The sequence below is a fragment of the Pollicipes pollicipes genome, unplaced genomic scaffold, assembly GCF_011947565.3.
Source record: "Pollicipes pollicipes isolate AB1234 unplaced genomic scaffold, Ppol_2.1 Scaffold_7261;HRSCAF=8764_pilon_pilon_pilon, whole genome shotgun sequence".
NCBI classification, from domain to species: Eukaryota; Metazoa; Arthropoda; class Thecostraca; order Pollicipedomorpha; family Pollicipedidae; genus Pollicipes; species Pollicipes pollicipes.
In genome coordinates, this window is record NW_023597054.1 from 3,986,467 (window position 1) to 4,013,906 (window position 27,440).

General features: G+C 50.2%; 3 protein-coding genes across 4 annotated transcripts in view; 2 read left to right on the forward strand and 1 right to left on the reverse strand.

Moving 5' to 3' along the window:
- Positions 1-560: 560 nt before the first annotated feature.
- LOC119111958 (methyl-CpG-binding domain protein 4) lies at positions 561-11,520 on the forward strand. The gene is made up of 7 exons (XM_037235857.1): positions 561-634; positions 1,546-1,591; positions 2,733-2,838; positions 7,395-8,053; positions 8,288-8,413; positions 9,471-9,668; positions 10,088-11,520. The coding sequence occupies exons 2-7, from the start codon at positions 1,555-1,557 to the stop codon at positions 10,267-10,269; spliced, it is 1,308 nt and encodes a 435-aa protein (XP_037091752.1). The 5' UTR covers positions 561-634; positions 1,546-1,554; the 3' UTR covers positions 10,270-11,520.
- Positions 11,521-11,833: 313 nt separating this feature from the next.
- On the reverse strand, positions 11,834-21,052 carry LOC119111957 (ras-related protein Rab-24). 2 transcript variants are annotated; one of them, XM_037235856.1, is made up of 5 exons: positions 20,800-21,052; positions 17,595-17,645; positions 16,864-16,990; positions 14,638-14,794; positions 11,834-13,779 (listed from the first exon to the last, which is right to left on the reverse strand). In XM_037235856.1, exons 2-5 carry the CDS (start codon positions 17,627-17,629, stop codon positions 13,646-13,648), a joined length of 453 nt encoding a protein of 150 aa, XP_037091751.1. In that variant the 5' UTR covers positions 17,630-17,645; positions 20,800-21,052; the 3' UTR covers positions 11,834-13,645. The 2 variants fall into 2 exon arrangements, with proteins under 2 accessions (XP_037091751.1, XP_037091750.1); XM_037235855.1 differs by having other exon boundaries at positions 17,557-17,645.
- A 536-nt stretch (positions 21,053-21,588) lies between these two features.
- kuz (zinc-dependent metalloprotease kuz) overlaps positions 21,589-27,440 on the forward strand; it is a 28,661-nt gene continuing 22,809 nt past the window's right edge. The window contains exon 1 of the mRNA XM_037235693.1: positions 21,589-21,954. Coding sequence (XP_037091588.1) covers positions 21,882-21,954 — 73 coding nt within the window. The 5' untranslated portion in view covers positions 21,589-21,881. The remainder of the gene's footprint in view (positions 21,955-27,440) is intronic.

Below are 27,440 nucleotides of genomic sequence, written 5' to 3' on the forward strand. Positions count from 1 at the left end.
CTTATCCTGACAAACATTTCCTAGCGGGTAGCATGTCATGGGCGACTACAAGGCCCAGGGCGCCGCTTCACTTTTGGAGAATCCCGCCCTCCCACTGATGAATCGAGCCCCGTCTAAACGCACGTTCCTTGCAATGAGCCGAGTTTTCGCACGGAATTTTATATGTTTGCACTTGCTCCCCTCCACGACTGGGAGCCCACGTAATCCCGGTGTGTACAACCACCTACAAGAATTTGGGGCGTGTATGAGCCCGGCGCGAAGCCACTCGGAAGTGTAGTCTCGCAGCCTTATACCGGAGCAGAAGTCCCATTTCCATACATGTGTTATATGCAGTGTGCGATGGTCAGCGGACAGGCAGAGTTAACGTGAGGCCTGAAGAAGTTAATATGTGGAGGAAAGAACATAAAAACTTAACACTTTCCCGTCGTTCCTCGCATCGAACGCCCAGTCACAACAAATGACGTCACGCATTCCTACTGACAACTGTGCAGACGACAGATCGAACAGGGCCAAGGTGGCGCGCGCCAGACGTCAGGTCAGGTGATTGTCAACGTAACGAGCTGGCCCGCGCCCGTTGAGGTCTGTTGTGGGGCGGTCACCCGGGCTCGTTTTGCGGTAGCCGAGAGGTGCAAAGGTAGTTCATTTTTTGTTCACTTTTTCTTCGTGTATCAATTCTGAGGAAAATTGTCGATATTGCATGCGCACGTTTTACCTCAGATTCTTCATACCCAAACCTGAAGTCCATGCCTGTGCGGTGGTTTGAATTTGGGGAGGCCATGTGTTAAGTTTGTGTGAAGTGCGAGCGTAACTTTGTGCCTGTGTGTGGTTTATTTCATGTGTCACATTGCAATTATGCTTACCCTGCACTGTTGAAGGTGTATTTGGCTGATTTATATCCCATGCAGATTCATGCAGTGCAGTTCCTAAAAATTGTGCATGATTGCAATTTTGAAACTGCACCTTGGAAGTCAAGATGGGCACAGGCAAACAGGTACCTTACATGACAGAATATCAGTGCACAAAAGTTAGCTTTTTCAGGCAGTATTATTTTTATTTAAACTTTTAAATGATCGTATAACAGGTTTATCCACACTCTAACATCCGAACTGAAGGCGTGATACAGTGTTCCAGTGCTCCAGAAATCTAAGATGACCCAGAGGCCATTGCTACAGCATAGTCAAATTGCTGCATGTCAAGAACCATAAGATATGCATGGGACCAACACAAAAATAGTTAAAATAACTATATGCCCATCCAAAACTGATAGTGATATTGCACTGTAACTTGAAATGGAGCTGCATAGAGTGGGATTGTTAGACAACTGCTTAAGTTAGAATTTTAGGCTGAAGACCCAGCTGATCTGGAATCATTCCATGAAAACTGCCTTAAAAGAAAAGTTAGTTTAACAAGGGTCAAAATGATGAAGTTTGTGTTGTAATATGTATTGTGATCTTGAGTTATGGTGGTCATATAACATGACTGCTGAGGGGCTCAGTGTATGCAACCATGATTCAGAAAAGCATTCACCATTCTTATGCGTTTCAGACTCCAGTGATGTCGGAAGCAACTCCAAGGAAACCCAATACTGCAGGTACAACATGAGTGATCGTTGTGATGTGTGACTTCTTGGAATAGTGCCAAAATGTTAAGTGCCATGTTTAAATGTGGCATACCTTTTTAGTGGTTTGCCAGGCTGACTGTTTTTACACATCACGATGGGCCAGGTACATGGTTTGAACCCACCACGCAAGATCGACCAGTCCCGAGTCCAGTTTATCAGATGAATTTACCTCCAGCACTTTCCCAAACAAGACTACAGAGGCCTGCACATTCCATCCAGTGCTATGATATGACTGCCCCCGAGTCAGGGTTATTGTTCAATCAGATGATCAACTGACCTCTCCATGTCAAGCCAACCAGTGTGAGCATTGCTGGAAGTCATACTGAACACTGTTAAATTATTCCTTATTTCTGTTCTGACTGGAGTGTAATGATTACTTTGTATGTTGGCTTAATATGAGATTTTTTACTGTGGACCACAGGACAGACCACATGGACAGACCAGAGATATTTAACATCTATGAATTAAGTATGACACATTTGTGGTCAAAAGATGCACAAGTCTGTCAAAGTGATTTGGCATGATGAAAAGGCATGATGGGACACCAAAAAAAGCTTCCTGGCAACAGGATACACAATTTTGAAACCCAATAAATTCTGGGCCCCTGTAGTATTGTCATTTTTACACTATGGCTTTGGTATCTGAGCAGAACATCATGAGTGGGCAATAGCAAGACCATTTTCTGGTACTTGTCTGCTGCTGGGCCCATGTTAAGGCCAAACATTTATGGAATTTAGACTGTATTAAAAGAAACTTGAAAAATTAGAAGCAACCATGGATACTACTCTGATTAGGTGGTATAGATTTGTCAAGATTTCTCTTCATGTTGTAGGAATTGATTGGATCTTTGCTGGTGTTCTGTTGCAGGGATTTACACAAATTCTGTAACATTTACTACATACTGGGCTGTAGTATTGGAGTCAAAGACAGAGCAATGCAATTATTTCAATTGTTCACAATTTATAGACAGTTGAAGGTTGCTTTTTGGAAATAGTACGGCCATCAGCACTTGCCATTTTAGTGACAGTGTTGAAAGCATTCCATTGATGCAGTCTGCGTGTCAACAATTGTTTTTCACAACCATTGTCAGTCATGTGTCTCTTGCCATCAGATGGTGTGTATTTTGATGACCCAGAGCTGCCGGAGGGCTGGACCAGGAAATGTGTGCAGAGATCTACAGGCCAGTCAGCAGGCAAATGGGATGTCTATGTCTACAAGTGAGTGTGAGAATCTGATTGCCATAGCCATGCTATTTGAAAGCATGATTTTGCAACTGTTGTGCCGTTAGGCCCTTGTATTTCCTTCGGGGTGCCAGTAGTATAGTGGTTAGCATGTCTGTGCTAACCACTGCACATCTGGGGAACCAGAGGTACAGGTTTCGATTCCCTGCGGTGCCTGCCCTTCCTGCCAGGGTGAGAGGTAGGTGACACCATATGGCCTCAGCAGCTGAGTGTGCTGTAAAGCCCCAATGACACATGTATTTCCTTCTGTTATTGGAACTTGGACTGAACTTTCCATTATGGATCTGCTTTTACCTCACACTGTAATCAAGTGATTTTTTGTACCTGACTGCCTACTGTGATGTATTGGAATTGCTTGAAAACTTTGAGAACCTCATTTTTGTAGCAGCAAACAGTGGACCTGAAGTCAACCCCAGTTAGTTTAAAGCATGTATGAACTTGTTAACCTATTTTGTGCCAAGGGGCATTTAGGAATTAATTTTTTTTGTAGCTGTCAATGCTTGAAAGTAATGTCTTGTGTTTCATGCACATGTTTAAATTAATTTTACATAGCAATGGCCCAGGGTGAAATTTTTTTGACATCTGGGTAGAAAATGACACATTTTTATTGTTTTTATCCTCATCACACTCACCATCCCCACACTAGTTTGTCTTTCCTTCTTTGCCACCACACAGATGGTCAAATTAATCAACCTTTTTCTGAGGGCACCATTAACTGCTATTTGTTTGCATCATGTGATGCATTCAGTGGCTTCAATTTGACTTTATATTTCAGGGAACCCAACAGAAGCGCCAGGGCCCATCCTTCCTCATATCCTGCATCCTGCAAAATGTCATCTACAGGACATGAAAGTGGTGCCTACTCTAAAACTATCATCCTGTGCATCCTGTATGTCTCATCCTGTCTGTACTTGACCTGACCCGGTCTGTACATCATAATACAATCCTAAGGCCCAAAGGCCTCAAAAAGACCTCCTTGTTTAGTTCACGGTGAACAGTAATGAGCTACATGCCAACAGAATGTGTATGAAAGCTCAGATACAAAAAAACACACAACAACTCAACAATATTTCAAGATGAGGGTGTGGCAAACATTGACAAACTCAATTTGGATTGAATGGGGCTGGAAGCTGCAGTCTACATGCCGATAGCGTATCCGACATCATTGAAATCGGTACTCCCCAAGTAGACGTCACCTTTTTAGGGACAAAAACAATAGGTTTCAATTATACAGTTCCCTTGAACACTGGGCAAGAGGCTAGTTGAAGGAAATCGTTTCGGAAAATCATGCTAATTCTACCCTAAATCCGCTTATATATCGTATATATCAGAAATATCAGCGTCGACCCCAAATCCGTGTTTTGGCACCGCGAATGCTCTTGATAGAGGTGCTGGGCGTCTTCTCAAGGAAATGTGATTCGAGAATACGCGTGCCATCTGATGATGACGTCAGAGCGGAACAAATGTTTTGTTGTCTTTTGTTATGCAATGTTGATTACGTTACTGGGATAATACGTAGTTTCTGCGCTTTGAAGAATGCTGAAATCCTTCAATACGCGATGTTGATTACGTCACTGGGATACCAAACAATTCCTGCGTTTTCAAAAGTGATTAACTGTTTACGGAGGCTGAGGTTTACGGAGCAGACCCGTAGTGCGGCCTTGGCCGACTCGGGCCACTTGCCGCCACACAACCCTGTCAGGCACTGAGGCTCCTAACCGATACAGGAGACACTCGACGCCCCATATTGAGGACCTAGGGGAGAGGAATGGAGAACCCCAATTCAGAGGGCCCAGCAGAAGCCCTCTGACATTTCAGGTCACGGTACTACGGGTGGGGGGGGGGAGGGGGGGGGGGGGGCGAGCCCTATCCCGTGATCTTAAGTCTTGAGAGGCCCCCCGGCCCCTCTTCGGGCTTTTTCAAACAAAACCGATGACGGACTATTATAAGCCGCTACCCGAGATGGGGCCCCCAGGGTTCAGACTGACAGGAAGCCAGCTGTTCGGCGTTCGTGGTCTCTGACTGACTTAGACACCCGCATTGTCATAGGGGTTCCTCAAAAGGTGCAAGAGGACTTCGGACTGATATTTTAGGCCACGACCCTGTGCGCTGCGGTTCTTTATGCGACCTACAGTCTGCCCTTCAGGCCCTAATGCCCTCTAACCGGGCTTTTGATAGTCTGTTCCGCCGGACCCTCAAGGCCCCTCTTCGGGCCCCATTGAACACTGCGCTTGGTCGGCTCGGGTCCTTTGTGAGCTCGGCGTCTTTTAGGCGCTGTGGGTCCTTGGCAGATACACGGGACCCGACCAGTGCTGAACAGTGCAATTCACCGACTCCAGGTTTTTCCTTGCTTGGGAAATGAACCCTCATGCCCATGCCGCCACGGAGGCGACTGCGCAGTTCTGGTGGCGACGGACTTTTAACACCTATATCTTTTTAGGGTGTCCCTGATCGGCGCAAAGCGTCCTCTGACTATCAGAGGTTCCGTCCCGTAGATCGGGGCCGTTGAATAAGACAGCCCAGCCTTACGGCTAAATTAACCATCCAATCGAGCCCTTGATTGTCGGAGCCGGTGGGCCCTTCAGGTTGTTCGGGCCTCCTCTAGCCGACTTTGGGCAACTTGCCAGCACATGGCCCCCGTAAGGCACTGTGAGGCCCGACCAATGTAAATTGCTGGCTCCGGTTTTATCCCTGCTTGGGAAATGGACACTCAGTCCCATGCGGCCATGGAGTCGAGTGTGCGTTACTGTCGGTGTCTGACCGACATACAGGCCCCTATCGGCTCAGGGGACCCTGATCAGTGCGTAGGGCCATGTGGGTGGCACTGGGGTGCCGCTTATTTGGTATCGCAGTGACGCCATAGTCGCCATGCAATAAAGGATACAAAAACCCCGTTCGCTCGGCAATGGCGTCATCGACAGCTGGTGCGTGTAGGCACGAGCCGCATATATTTTTTCGTACATGCGCATCCTAGCAACCGTTGTCAGCGGTGTTGGAACTAATGCTGACCGAAATGGCCTAGCTATCGATGTTCTGGAAAAATGTTTTATCTTACCAAATATCAGAGGTGACGAGAAATATATTTATAACGTAATTTTGTTTATACATTTATATTTGCTGTAGCTCAACAACTAGCTTTCAAGAACAACGAGAAACAGGGTTTTGGAGCGGGAAAGCTGAGGCCACCAGAACGTACATTGTCGACCATACATTGAATGAAAGAGATGGAAACGCAGCGAAACTTCTCCGAATATTTTGCGTTTGCTTCTTTCTATTATTGCCGTCATATTTTGGGCAACCCTTCCACGCACGGGGTATCCGGTGCTAGGATGTAGTAGCGAGATGTACTACTATAATGAGGCTCCTGGGACATGTATAGCTAACCCCATGCTTGGTTCCGGTCATCAAGATCTTTTGGCTTAGCCATCTGTTTCTCCTGTAGCTATAACCTTTAGTGCCAGGCATCAGGCATTATAATGTGGGAGCTGGAATGATTGCCTGTTTTTGGTGTATTGTCTTTGTCCCGTTCGGTATTTGGTGCCTGATAAATGGTTTGCAACATTTATCAATTACTTGCCCCGTTTTCACCTGAGCCAAGTTATGAAGGTCATGAGTGAATAGAAAGAGAGGTGTTATCATTTAGCAGAAAAGCAGAACAATGGTTTTAGGATATTATTTATGTAAATGGCGCATCATAAACACTTCTTTAAAGAAAATCAGGATTCAGGATCAGGATTCCGCCAGTCTCTTTCAGAGGAAGAATCTGATACGACTGTGCTGTGGTGGCGGTCTGGAAAGGAAAGGGATCCAGGATTAGCGACAAATGCTTTTCCGTCCGGAAGGATGCGTTTGGTGTATATTGAATAGTAGGCAATATACATATACCTGGGTGAATGGTAATATGACTTTATATGCATCCTTACAAGAAGTTTAACAAAAATACAGACGTTCCTATGTGTGTGGTTTACACGCTATCATTTCAACGGTGAATTTGCCATTTTTTTTAGGCTCGTTTTGATTTCAGATATTGACATCCTGTCAGGCTTTTTTCACATCCGCACACCCTACTAAAATGGATTTTGGAACACTCCAATGGCTGACATGTTGTCAACTGTGTGTAGATAGCTGAGAGTTTAGGGCTTTGCACCTTTTGACATACATTAAGTATCAAAAGAAGTATCACAGTCTTTCAGATGTCCTGCGCTTTCACAGCAGCTTATGCACCTCACGTGTTGTCGTTCAGGGTTTGAAGATAGCACGTCCCAGGCTGCTTACCAGCTAGTTCCGGCGCTGGATGTATAAAAAGGAGGGTTTTAATTGCGAATGTCATGCATGCTGACGACATAAATGCATCTACACATCCTAAATATATTCAGATTTCAAGTACACACTGTCTCTTGATTCATGTAACGTTTACTAATATAGAGCAAAGTATGACCCGCTACTTCGCGTGTGAGCTGTATTGCGAGGTGCCGCTCAAGCGGTGTCGGCGGCACGTAACGAGCCGTGTGTTTGTTCTGTCTCGTCACCAGCCCAATGGGACGCAAGTTTCGCTCGCAGAACGAGGTGCGCAGGTACCTGGAGCAGATTGGCAGCGAGCTCTGCCCCGACCTCTTCTCCTTCAACCCGTACGCGCAGGCGGGTACGCCCGGCGGACGCCGTCGCACCCCGGCCGCTGCCGCCGTCAACCCCAAGCTCCCAGTCGCCAAGCCGAAGGTGTCCATCGCCAAGCCCAAGGTGTCTGTCACCAAGCTGACCGCAAAGAAGGTGCTGGAGCGCGGCAAAGCGGTGAAAGCGAGGCGCGGCCGGCCGCCCGGCTCTGGCGCCGGCGCCGGCGCCGACGCCAAGCCCAAAATGAAGCTCAAGTTTGACTTTGCGAAGCGGCGCGGGCCGGTGCCGGGCGGCACGCGCCGGCCGGTGGGGCGGCCGCCGGGGCGGCCACCGGGGCCGCGCGCTATCAAGCCGCCGCCGCCGCCGGCGCCGGCGCCGCCCGCACCCAGACCGACGCCGCCCGCACCCAGGGCAGAACCGCCTGCACCCAAAGCGACACCGCCCGCACCCAAACCCACACCGCCCGCAACCAAACCGCGGCCGCCTGCCCAACGACCGACACCCACCGTGCACAGGCAGGGGACGCCGGGACGCAAGCCGGGAACCCGGCCGCCGGCCTCGTCAGCTGCCGCACACAAGGGTGGGTATGGCGCGAGCTGCACGCCGCGTGTCACGGTGCCGGCGCAGTGAGCGCATGTGGGCCTCACCGCACCCGCACCGTCTGGGGATTTTTTGCTTTTGTTTTTATTTGACTGACGACGCCAGTGACAATGAGAAGGACGTACGTCGCGTACATACGCGGTTGTCGTCGCCGCGACTATGGCGTGGCCGACTGGGGCGCTGTGATGGCCCTGACGGTGGTGCGCTCTGCCAGGCGTTTCGGCACCGACTCGCCGTCACTGGGTGCCGCCACAGTCGCCGTACGAACTGGTGCAGGAGAAGTACTTCAAGGACCCGTGGAAGCTGCTCATCGGCACCATCTTCCTCAGCAAGCCGTCAGGTCAGCACCGTCGACCGATGGTAGTTACCTCGCTCGCCGCGGGCGAGTTCTGTAGTCAGGCGTGCGGCTGTAGTGAGGTGTACATTGGTTGTGCGTCGCGTCGGTCCGTCCAGTCGACACAGCCAGGCGGTCGTGGTGAATCATGCGATGTCTTGCACAATGTTTCCCGATGCTGACACAGACGTGGCCTTCGTGACGCTAGCCTGACGTTGGTTGGATGACGTGCCGTGCTGGAGCGAAGTGGCTCCGGCCAGCCCTGACTTTCTGTTGTGGCACGTACTCTGTGGCCTTTGCCACGAGCTTCCATCAGAGGCGCGTCTGTTCTGAGATCAGCTCAGTAGAGCTGGCCAGGGCGAGCCTGGTTGCTGCTCCAGAAGCTCTCGTAAGGGAGGATGGGCTCGTGTGGGGACGCCACGCTGAGGAGCCCGGCAGGCGGACGCCTCTCCATCGGGAGAGTGCGACACGTGGCGTAATTACACGCCTACCATTTGGCACATCGGTGGCCCAAAGGTGGCCTGGAGACGGCTGCTTGCTTGCCATACTGCAACGGTGCTGCGGGACGCTCCTCCAGCCGGGCTAGCCGATCTGCCTCCAGCACTGCAGGGCACCTCCCGAGCCTGTTATCGCAACGCGGGACACATTCGACTCACCTCGCTCGCTGGCGTTGTTTGTAGTTAGGGTGTTTATACGTAATGCATGCTCCGTTATTCACTGGCTTATTTATCTGTCACTGTTTTATGTTGTCCAAGCGGGGTAGAAAAGACGCGGAATCGCGTCACGCGGTTTAGTACGAAAAGACCCCTGGGCCCACGTTGGGACGTCTAGCAGTCGCGAATAACCAGGCGACACGCATTACATTAGAAAGAAGCGATGGGTGGGAAGCAATGTGATACCATCAAACCATTACCTCAAAGCACAATTGCTTGGCGTCGTACGTTTATGTAGTGATGCCAGTGTTATTGGCCGATGCACATGCCGAGCGGCGGCGAACGTCGGTGGCCGTCCCACCGCCCGGGCAGCCGCCGCGAGCTTCGACGCGCCGTGCCGTGCGCCGCAGACGCGTCGCCCGATGACGTGTGGGGCGACCCGCCGCCGGTGCTGGAGTGCCGCCGCGCCCGACCGCTGCTCGAGGCGTTCTTCCAGCGGTGGCCGACGGCGAAGGCGGCGCGCGCCGCCGCGCCGGCTGAGGTGCAGCAGGTGATCGAGCCGCTTCAGCTGGGAGACCAGGCCGCCCAGCTGATCATCAGGTTCTCAGGTGCGCATGCGCCGCTTGCTGTGCGACGTCTGGCCGGATCGTACGGCGGCAGGAGGGTTGGGATGTAATGATGCTCACCCCTGGTACCCTCGCGCTGTTGTGCACTGCTAGGGCTGTGCATAATGTGTGTGCACCAGCTGGCTGATCACGTTCACTGACCAAGCTGCAGGGCCATGCTGTAAATCCAAAACCCTGACTTAAGCCAGTAACTCTTGCTATTGGCTTAGTAAGCCCTTTGAAATGGTCCCATCTATTGGTGGTGTTGTCGCGTGGTGGACGTCAGTGGTTCAAGCGTGGCCTTCTAGAGCCGCCGTGACCTGGTGCCGCATTGTATCAGCTGACTCTCTTGGCAGACAAGCGTGGCCTTCTAGAGGCGCCGTGACCTGGTGCCGCATTGTATCAGCTGACTCTCTTGGCAGACGATTATGTCTCCAAGAAGTGGAAGTCGCCGCGGGAGCTGCACGGCATCGGGCGGTACGGCAGCGACGCCTATAAGATCTTCTGCCTGGGCCAGTGGAAGCAGGTGCGACCGCTCGACCACATGCTCAACCTGTACCACAACTGGCTGTGGACCAACTACAAAGCGCTGCGGCTAGACTGAGGGCCGGCCGCTTTTTGCCGCAGCTGGACTGAGGGCCGGCCGCTGTGCGCGGCGGCTGGAGGCGCCCACCCGCTGGCCGCCGCGGTCCGTGCGCAGGCGCCGTTCAGCGCTTTTACTCCGATGATTTTACCGGGCGGACATGGAACGAGCGGCGCTATGCGTCCTGTTGGGCGCATGCTGCGGTAGCGCGGTCGCCGCGGTCCCCCTGTTGGTGCGCCAGAACGATCATCTCTGCCCATCGTCACGCACCTGCCGTCTACTGCCTGTGGTGGGGCCCGTGATCTCGCGTCTGACCGGCAGCATGTGCAGAACAATACACTGCGAGTTCATGCATATCACAGGTGCATCGGTCGGAGCGTGTGGAGGTAAGACGAAAACGACACCTTTTTAGGGAGCAGGGCACATTTTCACATGGATTTCAAGTTTGGGTACCGGTGCGTTTTTGTAAGGAGTATCAGCAAAGTTGTTTCATGCTTGGAAATGTCAGTATGGATGGCTGAATAAGCTGGGAAACAAGGGACATTGTGGCGACTTTCCGGCGGCATAAGTCATGCGGAGATGTCTTCGCAGGTTTGGTGCGTCAGCGCCATAGCGCTAGCTCACAGCTAACGCGGCGAGTTACTTGGTTACGTGATCACTTGGAAGTTACTTGGTTACTTGGCCAGTTACGACTCACTAATATACTTGAGAGCAGGGAGGAATAGACTGGTCATACAGCTTCCATCGCGACAGTCACCGCTCGTGAGGCGCCTGCCAGCCGGGCTCCGGGGGTGGGGGAGGGGGGTATACTGCACGCTCACTGCGTGGTCATGAAGCGCCCATTACAATTGTCATGTACAAACGTGATGCCGGCCGCGCGTTCTCGGGGAGCGATGTAGCTACGCAGTTCTCTGCCTGTCAGCTCTACGTGCAGTCGCCTCGCTTTTTAACCTGGGGGCCAAGCAGTGCGAGATCAAACGATCGTGAAGACACGGTCAAACTAGTGTCAGCATGTCAGGCTGGGAAAGGCATGATTGTGTAATCATTGGTCGTGTCTAGCTTTTGGACCGCAAGCGTACAAGGAAATGAAGCTTAGGTTTTCCCACGATGACCACCTTTGCCTCCGCCTGTTATAGTCAATACCCTGCCCCGTGGTCCTAGCCAGGGTCTAGTAACGCGGGCGGCAGGTTCACATTAGCCAAGCGTTGTTTGTCGGCTTACGTGTAAACGTTGAGGGCCAAAAAGAAAATACTAACCAGTCAGTTGCCTTGAGCACGTGTCTTCCAGCGGGCACAAACTGCTTTCCGTCTCCGCGCACTGATGAGGCACCGCGTGTGGACTACCGACCCGTCGCTGACACGCGACACAGATGCAGCGTTGGAACATCTAGTGGACTCAGAAGCGGCCATTCTGAGAGGCTGTTAGTCCTTTGAGTCCTGGGATGAGGATGGTGCTCAGCTCCACACAGACATGGGTTCTCATCCGCCGAGGTTGTCCGGTACATAGTTACTGTACAAATTTGGTATACAATGGCTGGTTTGAACAGCCTAGGGCTGAATAGTGAATGTGTTGCCAGACAACTATAAATGATCCAAAAAATATATTTTCCCGATACATGATATACGAAGCATGTTACCGACACTTCAAACACAATAACAAGACAGGCGGACGCCGTGTCCGCTCCCAGGAGCTGCATTCGCGCGGGCGCGGCGCCCGGTGCTTCCTACATAATACGCGCTGTTCTATGATGACATTACGACAGAGCGTCCCAAGCGGCGCACCTGTCTAATTTGCATCCGCACTGCGCTTGGCAAGGATATGGCTGGCTGGAAAGCTTGCGTGCGATTGGCTGGCACTGCTACGCATGATCGTCTTGGCTGCCGAAAGGCATTGTAGGCCTGACACCCCGCCGTGGCAGGTATTTCACCCAGATATGTCGCGCGATGCTATCAGGTTTCGGAGCTGTTTCCATGTAAACAGAAATGCGGAACGTCGTCGCACCAATGCATACATGCGCATTCAATACCGAGTCTGAACTCAGCACTGAATCTCAATACTCTATCGCTTGGATGTGAATGAGTGACACCCTGGAGCGCGATTGCATGCCTACACCAATACACAGGATGTCGGCTATCAACAGGCAGTATGTTCGCTAGCAATACGCATTATATCTTACATCAATGCGCAGACTGGTATCGCACGGCAGGCACGACTGTGAGTCTATTTTTGCCATTTTGAACAAATTTGATTTCGAACTAAAACCACGCATCGAGCTCTAAAATGCCCCAACACGGGTATTTTGTATCCGCGCGGCACCCACACATGACAAACCAGACATACGAAAACCAGACCGCCGCTACCACCATTTCATGCGCAGGCCTGCCCCACGTCACAACGCTCCAGGAAGTCCAAGGCACGCGCGGGAGCCCGCAGCTGCCCAGGCGCCTCCAACAGCTACCCAACATGACCGAGACCTGTGTCTCTCGTGGGTGAGGGTGACCAGCCCTGCGGCGGTCCCCAGGCGGGCGTCACGACACGTGTGCACGCACAGCCACGGCGCGGACGAGCGGGCCCTCGCGCACGGACTAGCGAGGCCCTGGCACTGGCCTGTGCCGGCAACCAGTCGTGCTTAGAAGCATGACTGCCCGTGGTGAGGCGCATTATCGCTGGAAAAAGCCTCCAGAAAGCCGACAGACGCTATGTCATACTGGTATACGCACGCCAGTTCACAAAGATGGCAGCAGAGCATACACCACCAATAAGTTACTTGAGTCCCACCAGCCAAAGGGCACCTGGTTTGCAATTTTGAGCTAGTGACACCTGATGTGTGGCTTGCTATGCCCTTGTAAAAACACACGCTTATGAGACAAGACCCTTTCGAGAAAAATGTGGAAGAAAAGAGGACAGCCAAATGAAGTCTTTAGTCTACAACACAAAAAGTGAAGCTCATGGAATGACCACATTCTTAAATTCGCAAGGCACGTCTCACCGGATCATACATCCCGACACACGGCGCATGGTTCATGCCGACCTGGAAGCAAAAGATCACAATGTCCCCGCTTGCCTGGCCGCTGGGACCCGGTACCGCACTATCAGTCGCACACGCACAAAGCACGGACACCTGAGCTAAACCTACAGCGAACTGGCCCTGTCTTTGGAGCTGACCTATCTACACGCCGCGCACAGCGAAATCCTGACCCTAAACCAGGTACAACACGGCAACCCTTCCCTCGACGCTGAGCCTGGCCACGGACAAAATCCGAAAGACCCTATATATCACATCAACACTCGAGAATATGGACAAAGAATGCGTGCACCGACTGAAGCGTGCCGGCGCGCCGGTGGCGGTGGCGTGGTCGGCCGCCGCTGGCGCGCCGGTCACCGGCGGCGGCAGAGGTCAGAGGCAGCACTTCTTCTGCTGTCCGCCGGTGCCGAGCCGCAGTGACTGGCGGCCGCCGCCGGCGCGCGCCTCGCCGAACCGTCGGATCGCGTCCGCCGCGCAGTCGTTGAAGATACGGTCGAACACCTCCACTGTCGGACGGCCAGGGCTCGGATCAGCCACGCGCACCCCGCCAGCGGCGCCGGTCACCGCTCGGAGCCAGGGTCAGGGTTCAGGTCAACGGAGCATGCCAGGCCCGCTCCCCGCCAGTGGCGCCGTTCACCGCTCGGAGCCAGGGTCAGGGGTCAGGTCAACGGAACATGCAAGTCCCGCTCCCCGCCAGCGGCGCCGGTGACCGCTCGGAGCCAGGATCAGGGGTCAGGTCAACGGAACATGCCAGTCCCGCTCCCCGCCAGTGGCGCCGGTGACCGCTCGGAGCCAGGGTCAGGAGCCAGGTCAACGGAACATACCAGTTCCACTCCCCACAAGCGGTACATGCGGCTGACCGGGCTCAGAGAATAGCACCGGGTCAATCGTCAGGTCCATGGCACCGTTCCATATCAGCGGCAGTCGTGTCGCCGAGCTTGTCGCGCAATGACCCACTCTAGCGGGGGTCTGCTCTCTGTCCCACACGAGGCCAGTGCCAAGGTCTCGCGGGATTATTTGTGTCACAGAACGTGAACGCATCGTCCATCTTGTGATGGCCACGGAGCGTCATTTTGATCACCGGAACACGACACCAGTCGTCTGTAAGCACGTGCGTTAGACGGGGAGCTTCCTCACTGTATTCAAGATTTCATGTCGAAATGGAATGCCAACGGAATGACACACAGTGCGGGCGGAAATACACGTCGGCGCCAAAACACAACCGCCGCGGTCCGTTGTATGACGGCCATGGCGATGAAAACCGTTCGCCATGATGTCCAAGTGAGAAGATACGACGACGGCTGCCCGGTGGCGAGCACGAGCGGGGCGAACCGCCGTCGGAGCGGCGCGGCCGCGTCACTCACCGACGTTGTAGCCCGTCAGTGACGACGTCTCGAGCACGCAGGTGGCGCGCACGGAGTCGGCGTAGTCGACGGCGTCGTGGTAGTCCACCTGACGCGCGGCCCGGCCCTGCTTCTGAATTATGTCCAGCTTCGTCCCCACCAAGTATATCCGACATCCCTGCGTGGCGGCGTCGCCGGCGTTAACACCGACGGCGTCACCACACCACGTCTACCTCCTTGTTTCAAACCTTTTGGCGCTGGACATTTGGCCGTCTGTAGCGGCTTTCCCTGGTGATGCGAATATGCCCCGAGATGACGACATTTAGACATGTATTTGCCTGCGCGTCACAATCAAAGTTTGTGAAATCACAGCTCTTGAATGTTTCACCACAGACAGATGCTATGTTATTCCCACCATGCTTTCTCAGCAAACAAAAACCCGGCTATCAGCTGACACAAAGAGCCACCACCGGTATCCTCACAACACATCGGTGTGTTCCATACAGCAATGTGTGTTTAAACGAGCTCATTGAGTATGCCCAAAGACAGCGTTGTATAGGATCAAACTATCGATGTGCAGCACCCAAGTGCCAAATGGCTGATAACGTTCTTCTGAGTCAGCTAAACTTCAATACTATATTTCGTTCCGTTTCCATGAAACGAAATAGCCTGTTATATAGCCTGAAGTAGTCTACCGACCCCAAACGCTTATATTACTCACGTCAAGAAATTGACAAAAATTTCGAGCGCATTGAAATTTGGAGAGCATTTAAGACTTGAATCCCGTGGCCAATGCAAAACGAGTGCTGGAAAATCTCGCATTTCCCATGCAATTACTGAACATTTCTATTCAGTACCGATTTCGGAATTTCTCCCCGATGACATACACGATTGGGCATGCGAGGGTCGTCAAAAGGGCAACTTAGCCCTTTACCCATTTACAGAAAATTATACAACTGATCGGCTTAGTGAGATATATTTACACAATGCCGTTTGGCTGGTGTGTGTGTGTGTGTGTGTGTGTGTGTGTGTGTGTGTGTGTGTGTGTGTGTGTGTGTGTGTGTGTGTGTGTGTGTGTGTGTGTGTGTGTGTGTGTGTGCGTGCGTGCGTGCGTGCGTGCGTGCGTGCGTGCGTGCGTGCGTGCGTGCGTGCGTGCGTGCGCGTGCGTGTGCGTGCGTGTGCGCGCGCATGCGCGCGTGCTTGCGTGCGCATGCACGCGTGCGTGTACATGCGTGCGTGCGTACGCGTGCGTGCGCGTGTGTGTGAAATGATCTGCATATGGTATTTCCCGACTCGTACAAACAGGTGAAGCCGTAAGGCAGCCGACCGACTCAATGGCGTGAGGACATATGGAGCACATCACGTACCCCATGGTGAAATACGCTTCGCAAAACTCTACAGTCCATATGGCGAATGAGTGCCTAGAGCAGCAAGACATCAATCAGGAACCACGTGAAATGCAACCCTACATTCGGAACGTTTCACATGAATCTGGCTTCGACCCAGTGATGACAATGCGGGCGATGTCGTGTGTGTCATTGGGGCTTTACGATGCACTCAGCTGCTGAGGCCATGTGGCGTCGCCTGCCTCTCACCCTGGCAGGAAGGGTAGGCATTGCGGGAAATAGAACTCCGTACCTCTGGTTTCTCATACGCACAATATGGGCGATGTCGTGCACGTTTCAGTTGATCAACAAGATGAACTTGAAAGACGCCCAATGTTAATGCGTAAACAAAACATCCTTGATGTAGGCAAACGGACCTGACATTTGATAAATGCGAAGGCGAGTAACTGCACAACTACACGAGCTGTACCTCCCACGGCCTGGCTGGTCGATCGAAGTCCCACAGAGCAAGCCGCGGAAGGAACTGGCGAGATCGAACTAACGCGGCACAGTGCCTTTGCCCATCCATGTAATCGGCAGGTCATATTTTGTACGTGTTTCACCCTACCAGGCCCATAACGGTGTTGTCTAGCATGATGTTCCAATCGTTAAAGACGAGATGGACGTACAAAGGACAGGGCATATATATATATATATATATATATATATATATATATATATATATATATATATATGCTCTAGACAAGCTAATACTCCATCTAAATGCGTCAGGTGTGATTCCGACCTCCTCCAAAGGCGTCAAATGTGTGCGATGTCGGTCACTTGGTATGCCAAATACCGTTTACAGGAAGCACATAAAAGCATCCCGACATAGAAGTCCTATATCGCCCCAAAACCCTACCTCGACGCGCAGTTTGATCTCATCGACGTATTTCTTGGCCTTCTCCCAGTGGGCGGCGTTGGTGAGATCGTAGCAGACGACGGCCGCCGTCGACTCACGCATGTACAGTGGCAGCCAGCTCTCGTACCTAGACAGGTCACATGGCCGTCAGGACGCCAACAGCACGCTCACGGCAGGGCTCGGCCTAACATGGCCACACAAGACTGGGTCAGAGCGGACGCTAGCCATCATCTCGGGACTTCAAGCTGAGCGACGAGACACCTCGTTCGCGCGCTTCGGTCTCAAGCAAAGGACACCAGTTTGTAACTTTACAATGGACTCTTGAGGTAGCCTGAATCTTGGACAGCTTGGTTTGCACAATAACATTACAGTTGATGTTGTGAAGTGTGTTGCCAAGAAGTGTGTACACAAAAAATGTGTGAGTAGCATTGTGCTCATAATGCACAGAAGAGCAACACAAAAAAAGATGTAAAGGTACCTTATGCTCATAACAGTAATGCCCAAATGCCCAACTTTTGGTTTTTGGCACCCTTTCATCATTATGAGCAAAGGGTGACTAACATGCTTCTTAATCTCGCAAACATTGCGGGAATACATTTCTGACATGATAGTGAGATATTCCTTCTGACAACCACTGTTGATACAAAAACACCTGGCAACACTGCTCAGTGAACATCATCCAGTTAAAATCACCTTTCTGAACCAGCTGTGTCCCAGATCTCAAATTTCACCTTGTCATTTTTGTGGAACCGATATTCAGCACCATATGCCGCGCCCACAGTCTGAAACACGCAACACATTTTACGACTGCAATCGCCGACCACATTCAGACAATCTATACCAAAGATGAGTGAATTTTCCCATTGAACTGCACACCATGGCAAGCTGCTGACATGTGTCTGGAGACCCCCAATGTAATCACAGGATCCAATTAACATGCCCCCTGTGGGACATTGTCCCAGCCATGGGGTCCAGACACATGTCTGAAGGCAAAAATTACAACATGCAAAACTTAAACAACCAGTAGAGCACAAACATCCAACTAACAAACCCAGGATGCCAGAGAAACAGGTGCTTAGTCTTGGGTTACCAGAGACACATTTCCCCCTTCACTTTTTCCAGCATAACTGATTAGCACAGCAACTCCTCAAAGCTTCCAGTAGCTGTGGAGCACAATGGCCATGAGTCAGGTGGACTACATCATGCAAGGCCAGGTAAAAAGGCATCAATTCTTGCTGCGCTTCAGAACAAAATAGATCTCAGCCCAGAGTGTTTTGTTTTACAAAGTGAGCTGGGATCTGAGCCATACTGAATGAGTGTGGTTTTACAAAGTGAGCTGGGATCTGAGCCATACTGAATGAGTGTGGTTTTACAAAGTGAGCTGGGATCTGAGCCATACTGAATGAGTGTGGTTTTACAAAGTGAGCTGGGATCTGAGCCATACCGAATGAGTGTGGTTTTACAAAGTGAGCTGGGATCTGAGCCATACCGAATGAGTGTGGTTTTACAAAGTGAGCTGGGATCTGAGCCATACCGAATGAGTGTGGTTTTACAAAGTGAGCTGGGATCTGAGCCATACCGAATATGAAACCTGTCTCCATAAGTTGCCAACAAACAGGTTTCCCTGATTTGGCCTACTTTCTCTTAAAGCTGAGGGGGAGCTGAAGCCTCTCCCTCTGAATAGCAACTAACACCCTCAACATGAAATATTTTTTCCTGTTGGCAGCAAGTACCACATGCTCTTGTTAATACTCTGCTGGAAAAGGAGTTGATAGATACAATCAAAACAATTTGGCAGTAGGCACCAACAATGCCTCCACATTCAGACACCAATTTCAGGTGTGAAGGTCTCCATTGCTTCCACTTCCTATTTGTGGGTTGCTTAATTGTGATCTTACTCTACACACTGAGCCAATGAATGTTTGCTGACAGTTTTAGCCTGCATACCTTGGATCTCTCCACTGGTTTGTCATGCACATTACTGGAATAATGATTCATAATACCCAACACTGACTAGATCTATACAATCTGGGCATTGCAATCTGTAGTGAAGCCAATCAGAGAGAGAGAGTGTGATTATCAGGATGCTCTTTGGCTTAGCCAGTGCAGGAATGGGCCAATTCAGCAAGAACAGCATGGCCTCAACAAAGACATTGTTGAATGAACCAATAAGAGTACTGAATGCCCAAAAAGTGGAAAGCACAGCATTAGGTCTGATTTGCAGTTTAAGGCAGGAGGTTTGGACACTAAGCTTCTTGGTCAGGTTAGTGAAGGATCTGAGGGACCAGTTTGACATGCTTCTACACCATGCTCTTGAAAATTCCCTATTGGGCCTATGTCATTGACAATATCCTGGATGCCACTACAAAGTTGACCTGGTTTGCATACAGGCCACCCAGTGGAATTTTGACAATGAAACCCAGAACCACCAGTCACTGGTCTTCCTTACCATATTCCTGGACCTGTATTGTGGTCCAAACACTCCAACTCTGATCACACTGCATAGAAGGGTGGTTATTTTCATGGAGCCTTGGCAAGTATACTTAACCAAAGTTTCTGCTATCACCTGGTTTATTGGAAACACACACAGGGTTCTTCACAAAATCAAGCAGGATTTTTGGGTCTGACATCCATCTTTAAATAATTCAGTTTTTGATCAAGCTTGGCCAGTCAGCAGCCTCCAATGACATGATAGCACACATCAGATGTCAGATAATAAATAAATAAGATTACTAGATAATCCTCTCATAAATCATACCGGATCACATAAATCCAAATCCGAATGATGCCAATGTGGTCAGAGCTGAATATAATGCCATATATCACCCACTAATTAATCATGATCACAAGCATGACCTGTGAAGCCACAGGAATATTGTCAACAGCATTGGCACAACTGAGATGCTGGCATGCCCTAGTTAATGTCATGCCAGGCTGCACAAATATGTATCATTTTATATGCATGGTGTCACACCAATAACTGAGCAAAAGTCATGTCAGCCAGATAGTCAGAAGTCATAGCCAAGTGCCCAAAATTTGATGCGCAGCCACTAATGAGGTAGCACTTGTGTTTCAAGGAACTACAATGATATAGTAATGATTTCATGCAGAAAGCCTGCTATACCAAAAAATATTGTATTGAGGCAAAAGATGGTTCAAGTTCAGCATAATTTAGCCTGCACCATGTTCAATGCATACATGGCCCAGAGTTAGCAAACCATGTTAATTATATGCAGAGCACACTCCATGAAAATTTTGCAGATGATGGTATGGTGATCATATCTGATGCTGTGAAGCATTTAATGCTATTGCAAATTATAATCAGCCTTTAAACCATGAAGATAAATGATGCAACAGTCTTCTATTATTGCATTATAATGTACATAAGGTTTACAGCCCCAATCTAAAAAAATCCATCTACTGCACCTGACTATTATGTGCCAAAAAAGTTCTGAGCCTCTTGCATGCACTGAACTCAGACCAACTTGTGCTTAATTTTCCCATGCTTCTATCATGAAGAGATGTTAATTTGAGTTTTGATTTTTGAAATTTTGCACAGCACTTTAGCCTGATATTACATCTGAAGCATTACCATTCCCTGAAATAGTAGCTCTCCATGTACTGAACTTACCTTCAACAATGAATCTAACTTGCTGAATATGTTCAGTGTATCATGTATTTTTTGCAGCCTAGGTTCCAAATGACTGGTTTGTCTCCAAAGCATGTCAAGGAAAGCATCACATAAATCGTAAACAAATATAGCAGTATCCGGGTTAATAACCAAGCACAATTGATATGGCCTTCTCAAGGCATAACAGATAACATTTAGGCTGATGTTACAAATACTATACATTTAAGTGAATTTCATGCCATACATCATCAAGACTTTACAATGAGCTTCTACAAACTTAATGCAAAGTTGAACAATATACTTACATTAGAGTTTGAAGTCGGAAAACTTTTGTGCAGATACCTCGTGCACAAACATGTCTTCCCCGCAAATGCCTTGCCCACCATGACAACTTTTATCGTTGGGCATGCCGCCGCCATTACAATCAAAGCTCAGTTCACAGGAATGCAACAAAAATAGTAACGCGGCTGTTGTGCTAACAACTCAGTTAAAGCCCAAGACTGAAAATTATGAACTCCTCGGTCCAGCGCCCCACACCCTCCCCTCTCATGGAGTACCACTTCTGTTGCATATGATGAACCACGGTTGCGAATATACGCGTCGCTGCCCCAAGCTATGTTGAAATTGAGTGTACGCTGATCAGCTGACTACATAATATGACGTCATGCTAAAGTTTTAGGGAAAATTTTGTGGCGCTTTTCGCTGATGCTTCTCGTCAGCCGTCATAGATTTAGCGCCACCAAAAAAGTTTAAAATGCAGCAGTAGCAAAAAACTCGCATTATGCATACGAAAGAGCTGGAACGCCTCTACTCTGTATGTTCCTGTACTCAAAAATCTGCTTAGCTCATCGAATCAAGTATAATATCTAGATGCGAGACACTTGGAAAGTATATGCAAAGACATGACAAATATCTGTATGCTACGTTTTCAGCTATCTTTGCTTATTTTTATTCCTGCATTCATGGCAACTCGGTTTGTCATCTCTTGATGTTCAGAGCAGTTCTTTTGAAGCATTTTTGGTGCTACCGGCATTAATTCTGGGATAGCAGGCGATATCACGGATTGCCTTTGTCCATTGCCTTGATTGTGCATGAGTGGGCCGCAGGCTTGCCGTTTGTAGTTCGCCAGTTTGAGTTAGTCATGCTCATCCGCTAAGTTCATGCGTCTGTCAAGGCGAGGTCGCCATTATAAGCGGCACGGCGTTGTTAGGTTGTGCCAGGGATTACGTGGAATTAAGGGCGTTTTTCGCTGTTCCCGCTACGAATAGGAAAAGGCCTAATGGGCGTGTTATTGAACAACAGCTTACTTTAGCAATAAAATAGTTGTTAATTTAAGCTGCCTGGCGGCGGCGTAGTGAGAGGATACGGAAGAACTAAGATCCACGAAATGCTCGATGGAAATGCAGCCACTGCCCTCAAGATTTCCCTCCTGCTTCTGGCATGTATTGTGATACAAGCAGGTAAGACCAGAAATCCAGATTGCCAAAAAATGTGTTGCTGGGCATGTTGACCATAGGAGCAATGTGCTGGAAATAATTTCAGGATGTGCATGCCTTTAATCGAAGAGTGTGGAATTCATTGTGTGGTTAACTCAGGCTCAGCACAATAACATCTCATAGGTGGCTAGCGCCATGGATGAATTGTGTTGCGGGCTGGCCATTAGCTGGGTATATCCATGCATACACAGGTCAGTACCATGGGATGTTTTGGTCTACCTTTCCAAAATTTGGGAATCCTGCAAAAAGTGTGTGTGGAAGGCAATGAGAATGCCTATTTTTCATTTTGGAAATAATCCCATCAATTATGGTCACATAGGGGTACCATGTTTGGTGTCATGAACCAAGTCAAGTCTGATGCTGCAGTTACAATGCTGCACTGCCCACTCATTCTATTGACTGGTCTATGACGTATTTGGGTGAAATGTTGCAGAACCTGATGGGCTTGAAAATTTGTAACACTCAAGAAGAAATTCTTGAGTGTTACAAATTTATCATTGGGTCTCACATTTTTAGAGATTAGATTATGTTGGCTAATTGAGAAATGGGAGGTCAGCAAGTAGTGAAGGAATTTTTCAATGCTTGTCCCTGTCATTAAATCTTGTTTCAACTAATTTCTTTAGTGTCATTATCTCAGTCTAGGTTGCAGGATGTTCTGGTAATTATCCTAGCTCTTGCCTGACTGATACTTGAAAATGTTCAAACTGGAGAAAGTCACCACTTCAGCTGGGAGTCCCTATTCTGCCAATGGATGATCAGCAGCAGAAGTGTGTCACCAATGGGAGTTTAGTCTGAGTTGTCTTATGTTTGGTTAGTGACTGTATATCTGTTTGGAGCAACCATTCACACAGCTCAGCTGTTCTCACTCTTAAGTGTCCAGACATGACCTGATAAACCATGATCATATCCCCTCTCAATATTCTGCAGTACAAGCCTAGAAATTTCAGGATGTGAAAGACCAAAATGTTGAAAAATATATATTAGGCCATGCTAAGTTGGTACTAAAATTCATAGTAAATTTTTTGCTGCTACTCTAGCAGAAAGTTACTTGCAAACTAGTCACTGTGATGTAGGTAATGGGTGGCTTTAGTGACTGGTGCTTGAAACAATACCACAGCCCCCTCAAGAAGTTGTAAGAACCATTTTAGATATCTGCACTTACATCAAACTCTACAGTTTTTCTCTCTTTATTTACCTTGCCAAAGCATAGCATGGAATGAGTGTTGCTCAGAGATGCTTATCAAAATCCTAGGACATAGTTTGAAGCATGGTTAGTTAGCTTTGGTCATGGTTAAAGTTACTAATGAACCATGGCTTATGCTGCATTCTCTTATGCCAAAAACATGCCAGATATCCAGGAAAATGATAATGTGCCTTTGGAATTAGCACCTACAACTGTGTCTAAGCAACATTGATCCATAATATTCAAGTGGCAAGTCCTAACTGATCACAGCTTGATCTTGATGTTGAATGGCAAAGACAGGCTCTCTCCACTCCAGCTTGTGCTTGCTTTGAGCAGGATTCACCCAAATGAGAAGGGACATGTCCAGCATGTGGCTCAGGGATTGGTGGCTGTTCATAACACAAGAGGGGTCAAGGGTCTTTGAAGGCACTGTTGAAGGGCTGGAGTGCTTGTATGCTTTGGTTGCATTAATTGAACCTTACATATAAAGTCCTACAGTTGAGCTGGAGTGCTTGTAAGGGCTGGAGTGCTTGTATGCTTTGGTTGCATTAATTGAACCTTACATATAAAGTCCTACAGTTTTCCATGCATTTTAGGCATGGAAACTTGCTGGGAACTTGTGAATAAGATTGCATAGATGTAATCCAGAAATTCACAAATATGGTTTAATTACACTAACACAATAGATACCAGGGAAGTTGTGCCAAGTTTTCACAGTGAAAACTTACAACCTCAGTCATATGTAATGCAAAGTTGCAATGTTCTTGGCCAAATTTCCCACAAGAAGAAAATAAGCTTCAAGTTGCACCATCATTGTCTTTCAACAACTTTTGAACTTTGTATTAACTGAGAAGCATTGCATGTATACATCTTGGTCCAAGGCAGAGAGAAGCCATGCATATAATAACTGATATCCTGGATTTTTATGAGGTGGTGGTTTGCTTGGGCTGTGGACACAGATGACATTTAGTTTTCCATGATATGCATTTTGTCAATTTGGACATTGCAAGTGAGGTAGGTTGGGCTAAAAACACCAGGCGAGCTGATGCTGTTGGTCAGATTTTTCCAATACTGTGCCATGCTGTTATTACCACTGTAGCACTTGCAGAGAGTATCACTCTGGTGTTTACCTTCATCTTTATCTGTTAATGTTGTTTATAGAATAGATGTGTCTGGCTGGGATTTTAAAGTCTAGTCTTCTGGAAGCAGTCTTTATTAACTCAGATTCCATCTTCATGGCAGCCAATGAGACTAAACTATTAGTCTAAATATCAGATCCTGCCCATCACTATCATAAGTATATGTCGGTCAATATAATTAACTTGATATATTAGCCATATCTGCAAAACATTTGTTGATCGGTCGATGTGACCATATTGCTTTTTAACCATGACCCATTTCATAATGTTCCGGTGTTGTCCCAGGCATGAAAGGTTGGGTTCGTGATGTTACTGTGTTTTCATCTGGAGCAACTCAGCCAGAACAGATTGTGGGTAATCTGGTTTTGGCCTCTCAAATGTCTGCCCTGGGGTGAATTGCTAGCAGCACCAGTCGGCGTGGCCACTGTGGTGGTGACGATGTGTGAAGTCACCTGCGGCTAGTTCGACCTTGACCGACGCTTTTAGACGCATGTGGCAATAGTATGGATTCGCTTGTCTCCATCCAAGGATTTGCCCTAGTGCACTTTCTGGTACCATTTACGTCGATGGTTTGTGCAGCACATTCACAGCAGAGGGTTTGGATGATGGCTTCAAAATAGCTTCCATCACGTCGAGCCGTTACAGTTGGCGTCAACTCCAAACTGTACGAGAAAGCGGCAGGAGACGGAACGCAGCAGTAGTGGGTTCCTGTCCGGGTCGTGCACATTGTTTGACTTGGCTATGACAGCGAGGTCAGCTGGCAGCTGGGTGGCAAGTGTCAACCGTGCACTCGACGGCAGTGCCGAGCCGTCGCATGGCACTGCATGGCAGTGCCGGGCCGTCGCATGGCACTGGACGGCAGCGCCGAGCCGCTGCATGGCACGATGGGGCATTCGTGCGCCGCCCAGCTCTGCGCGACAGACCGACGGCTGAGGCGGACGTCGTGCTACAAACCTACTGCTGCAGGAGTTCGATCCAGCACACGCACGTGACCCGCTCAAGGCCTATTATGGCCTTAAACCACCCATGCACACAGGTCCGCATCACTTCGCTGTTGCTGTAATGACGTAATGGTCCAGCGCAGCCTGTTCTCCGGAAAGTTCCCAAGGGAGAGGAGCCGTGACATTTATTAGGGTTACAAGAGGGGAAACAAGAACCGCGAGTACAGTTTTATGAGTGCTGAATACTTGAAAGAGCCCATCACTTCTCGTTCTCGTCAGCAAAATAATTGGATTCAGCAAACCGCGGAGTTCTTCGATCTTAATCGTTGCCAGAGCTCTCCGTCGCTGCTGTCGGCCATCTGGGTTGGCACCAAGCATCGACTAAAGCTCACATTGCGCCTAGTGCACAACTCAGAACACGTTGTGAGCTGGCGGGAGCGGGGGCGGCGGACGACGCGTGCTGCGGCATGATATGTGCCTGGTGACCGTGGGCCTGACCCGGGCTGGGCCGGCTCCAACTCAGCACGGCTCGCTGTGGGCCCGACCCGGGCTGGGCCGGCTCCAACTCAGCACGGCTCGCTGTGGGCCTGATTCGGGCTGGGCCGGCTCCATCTCCGCACGGCTCGCTGTGGACCTGACTCGGGCTTGGTCGGCTCCATCTCAGCACGGCTCGCTGTGGGCCTGACTCGGGCTGGGCCGGCTCCATCTCAGCACGGCTCGCTGTGGGCCTGACTCGGGCTGGGCCGGCTCCATCTCAGCACGGCTCGCTGTGGGCCTGACTCGGGCTGGGCCGGCTCCATCTCAGCACAGCTCGCTGTGGGCCTAACCCGAGCTTGGCCGGCTCCTTCTCAGCACGCCTCGCTGTGGGCCTGACTCGGGCTTGATCGGCTCCATCTCAGCACGGCTTGCTGTGGGCCTGACTCGGGCTTGGTCGGGTCCATCTCAGCACGGCTCGCTGTGGGCCTGCCTCGGGCTGAGCCGGCTCCATCTCAGCACGGCTCGCTGTGGACCTGACCCGGGCTTGGTCGGCTCCATCTCAGCACGGCTCGCTGTGGGCCTGACTCGGGCTTGGTCGGCTCCATCTCAGCACGGCTCGCTGTGGGCCTGACTCGGGCTGGGCCGGCTCCATCTCAGCACGGCTTGCTGTGGGCCTGACTCGGTCTTGGTCGGCTCCATCTCAGCACGGCTTGCCGCGCACAACACCGCCATGGTTTCTCAGGCCGTACTGGCGGGAAGTGTGGCAGACGGAACTTCACGCCTCACCGTATTGCATAAACACGTAAACCCGCCTTCACGTTCCGCGAGGCGCGTTTACGTGTTTATGCAATTTAAACAAGGGATCTAGCGCGCTGTTTGAGCATGTTGCTGTATGTATGTTATGAGAGCTGATCGATTGTGGATGGTTATGCGGTCCACCCAGTAGAGAGATGAAGGTTTTGCACTAGCTTAGCACGACCATGATGGGTGTCATGAAACGGGTGCCTGTGGCGGGCCACTGTTACGGCCCGTCCTTCGCGTGTTATCGTTCTGATTTATGGTGACCTGGCACAACTGCCAGCCTGGGTACGCACCGTGCACAGAGGACACACGGCAATCTGCACGATCAGTGGCGCGGTGAAGTGAGAAATGTTTGGCCGTTTCTGCTGGCTGTGGCACGAGGCTTGATGACTCATTCACTTCTGGGTTGTGAAACGTTGCCATTTGGGGCCGAAGGCGCTCGGTCTGTTGTGTCGTGGATGACAAAGCATCGTATGTGCTTTTGTCTGGTCTACTCTCAGTCTTCTTTCTTCCAGTTTGGCTGCAGCGGTGTGAGTGTATTGGTTGGAGGACGTCAATACAATCGTTTCTTTCAAGGTCAGATTTCAGGGGTCGAACATCTGAACTCCGCCATTTGGCTTCCGAGCTTTTCCGTTGGCCAGACCGCGGATCGGTGGCGCGACAGATGCGTGCCGGCCGCGCTCGCGCCGTATCCGCCCCCCGCTGCTGACGACCCGCTGCCGTCTGGTCCCGGGTCTGGCGCGGCCGGCGCCGGCTGGCCGCGCGGGGGCGCCCCTGCCCGCCCGCGGCCCGGCTGGCGGCGTGACGCGGCCCTGGTGACGTCACGTTCCGGCCGGCCGCGGCGAGGGCCGGTCCGGGAAGCCCGCCGGCCGCGGCGTCGGCGGGCTTCCGTTCCGAGCCGGCCGGCGG

Excerpts from the sequence above, each read along its gene's own strand:
- LOC119111958 (XM_037235857.1), top strand. The coding sequence starts at position 1,555 with ATGTCGGAAGCAACTCCAAGGAAACCCAATACTGCAG. Across the intron at positions 8,414-9,470 it reads CTTCCTCAGCAAGCCGTCAG|ACGCGTCGCCCGATGACGTG; the intron begins GTCAGCACCGTC and ends CGTGCGCCGCAG. Across the intron at positions 9,669-10,087 it reads GCTGATCATCAGGTTCTCAG|ACGATTATGTCTCCAAGAAG; the intron begins GTGCGCATGCGC and ends CTCTCTTGGCAG.
- LOC119111957 (XM_037235855.1), bottom strand. The coding sequence starts at position 20,913 with ATGGCGGCGGCATGCCCAACGATAAAAGTTGTCATGGTGGGCAAGGCA. Across the intron at positions 17,646-20,799 it reads TTCCGACTTCAAACTCTAAT|ACTGTGGGCGCGGCATATGG; the intron begins GTAAGTATATTG and ends TGCGTGTTTCAG. Across the intron at positions 16,991-17,556 it reads GACACAGCTGGTTCAGAAAG|GTACGAGAGCTGGCTGCCAC; the intron begins GTGATTTTAACT and ends TGACCTGTCTAG.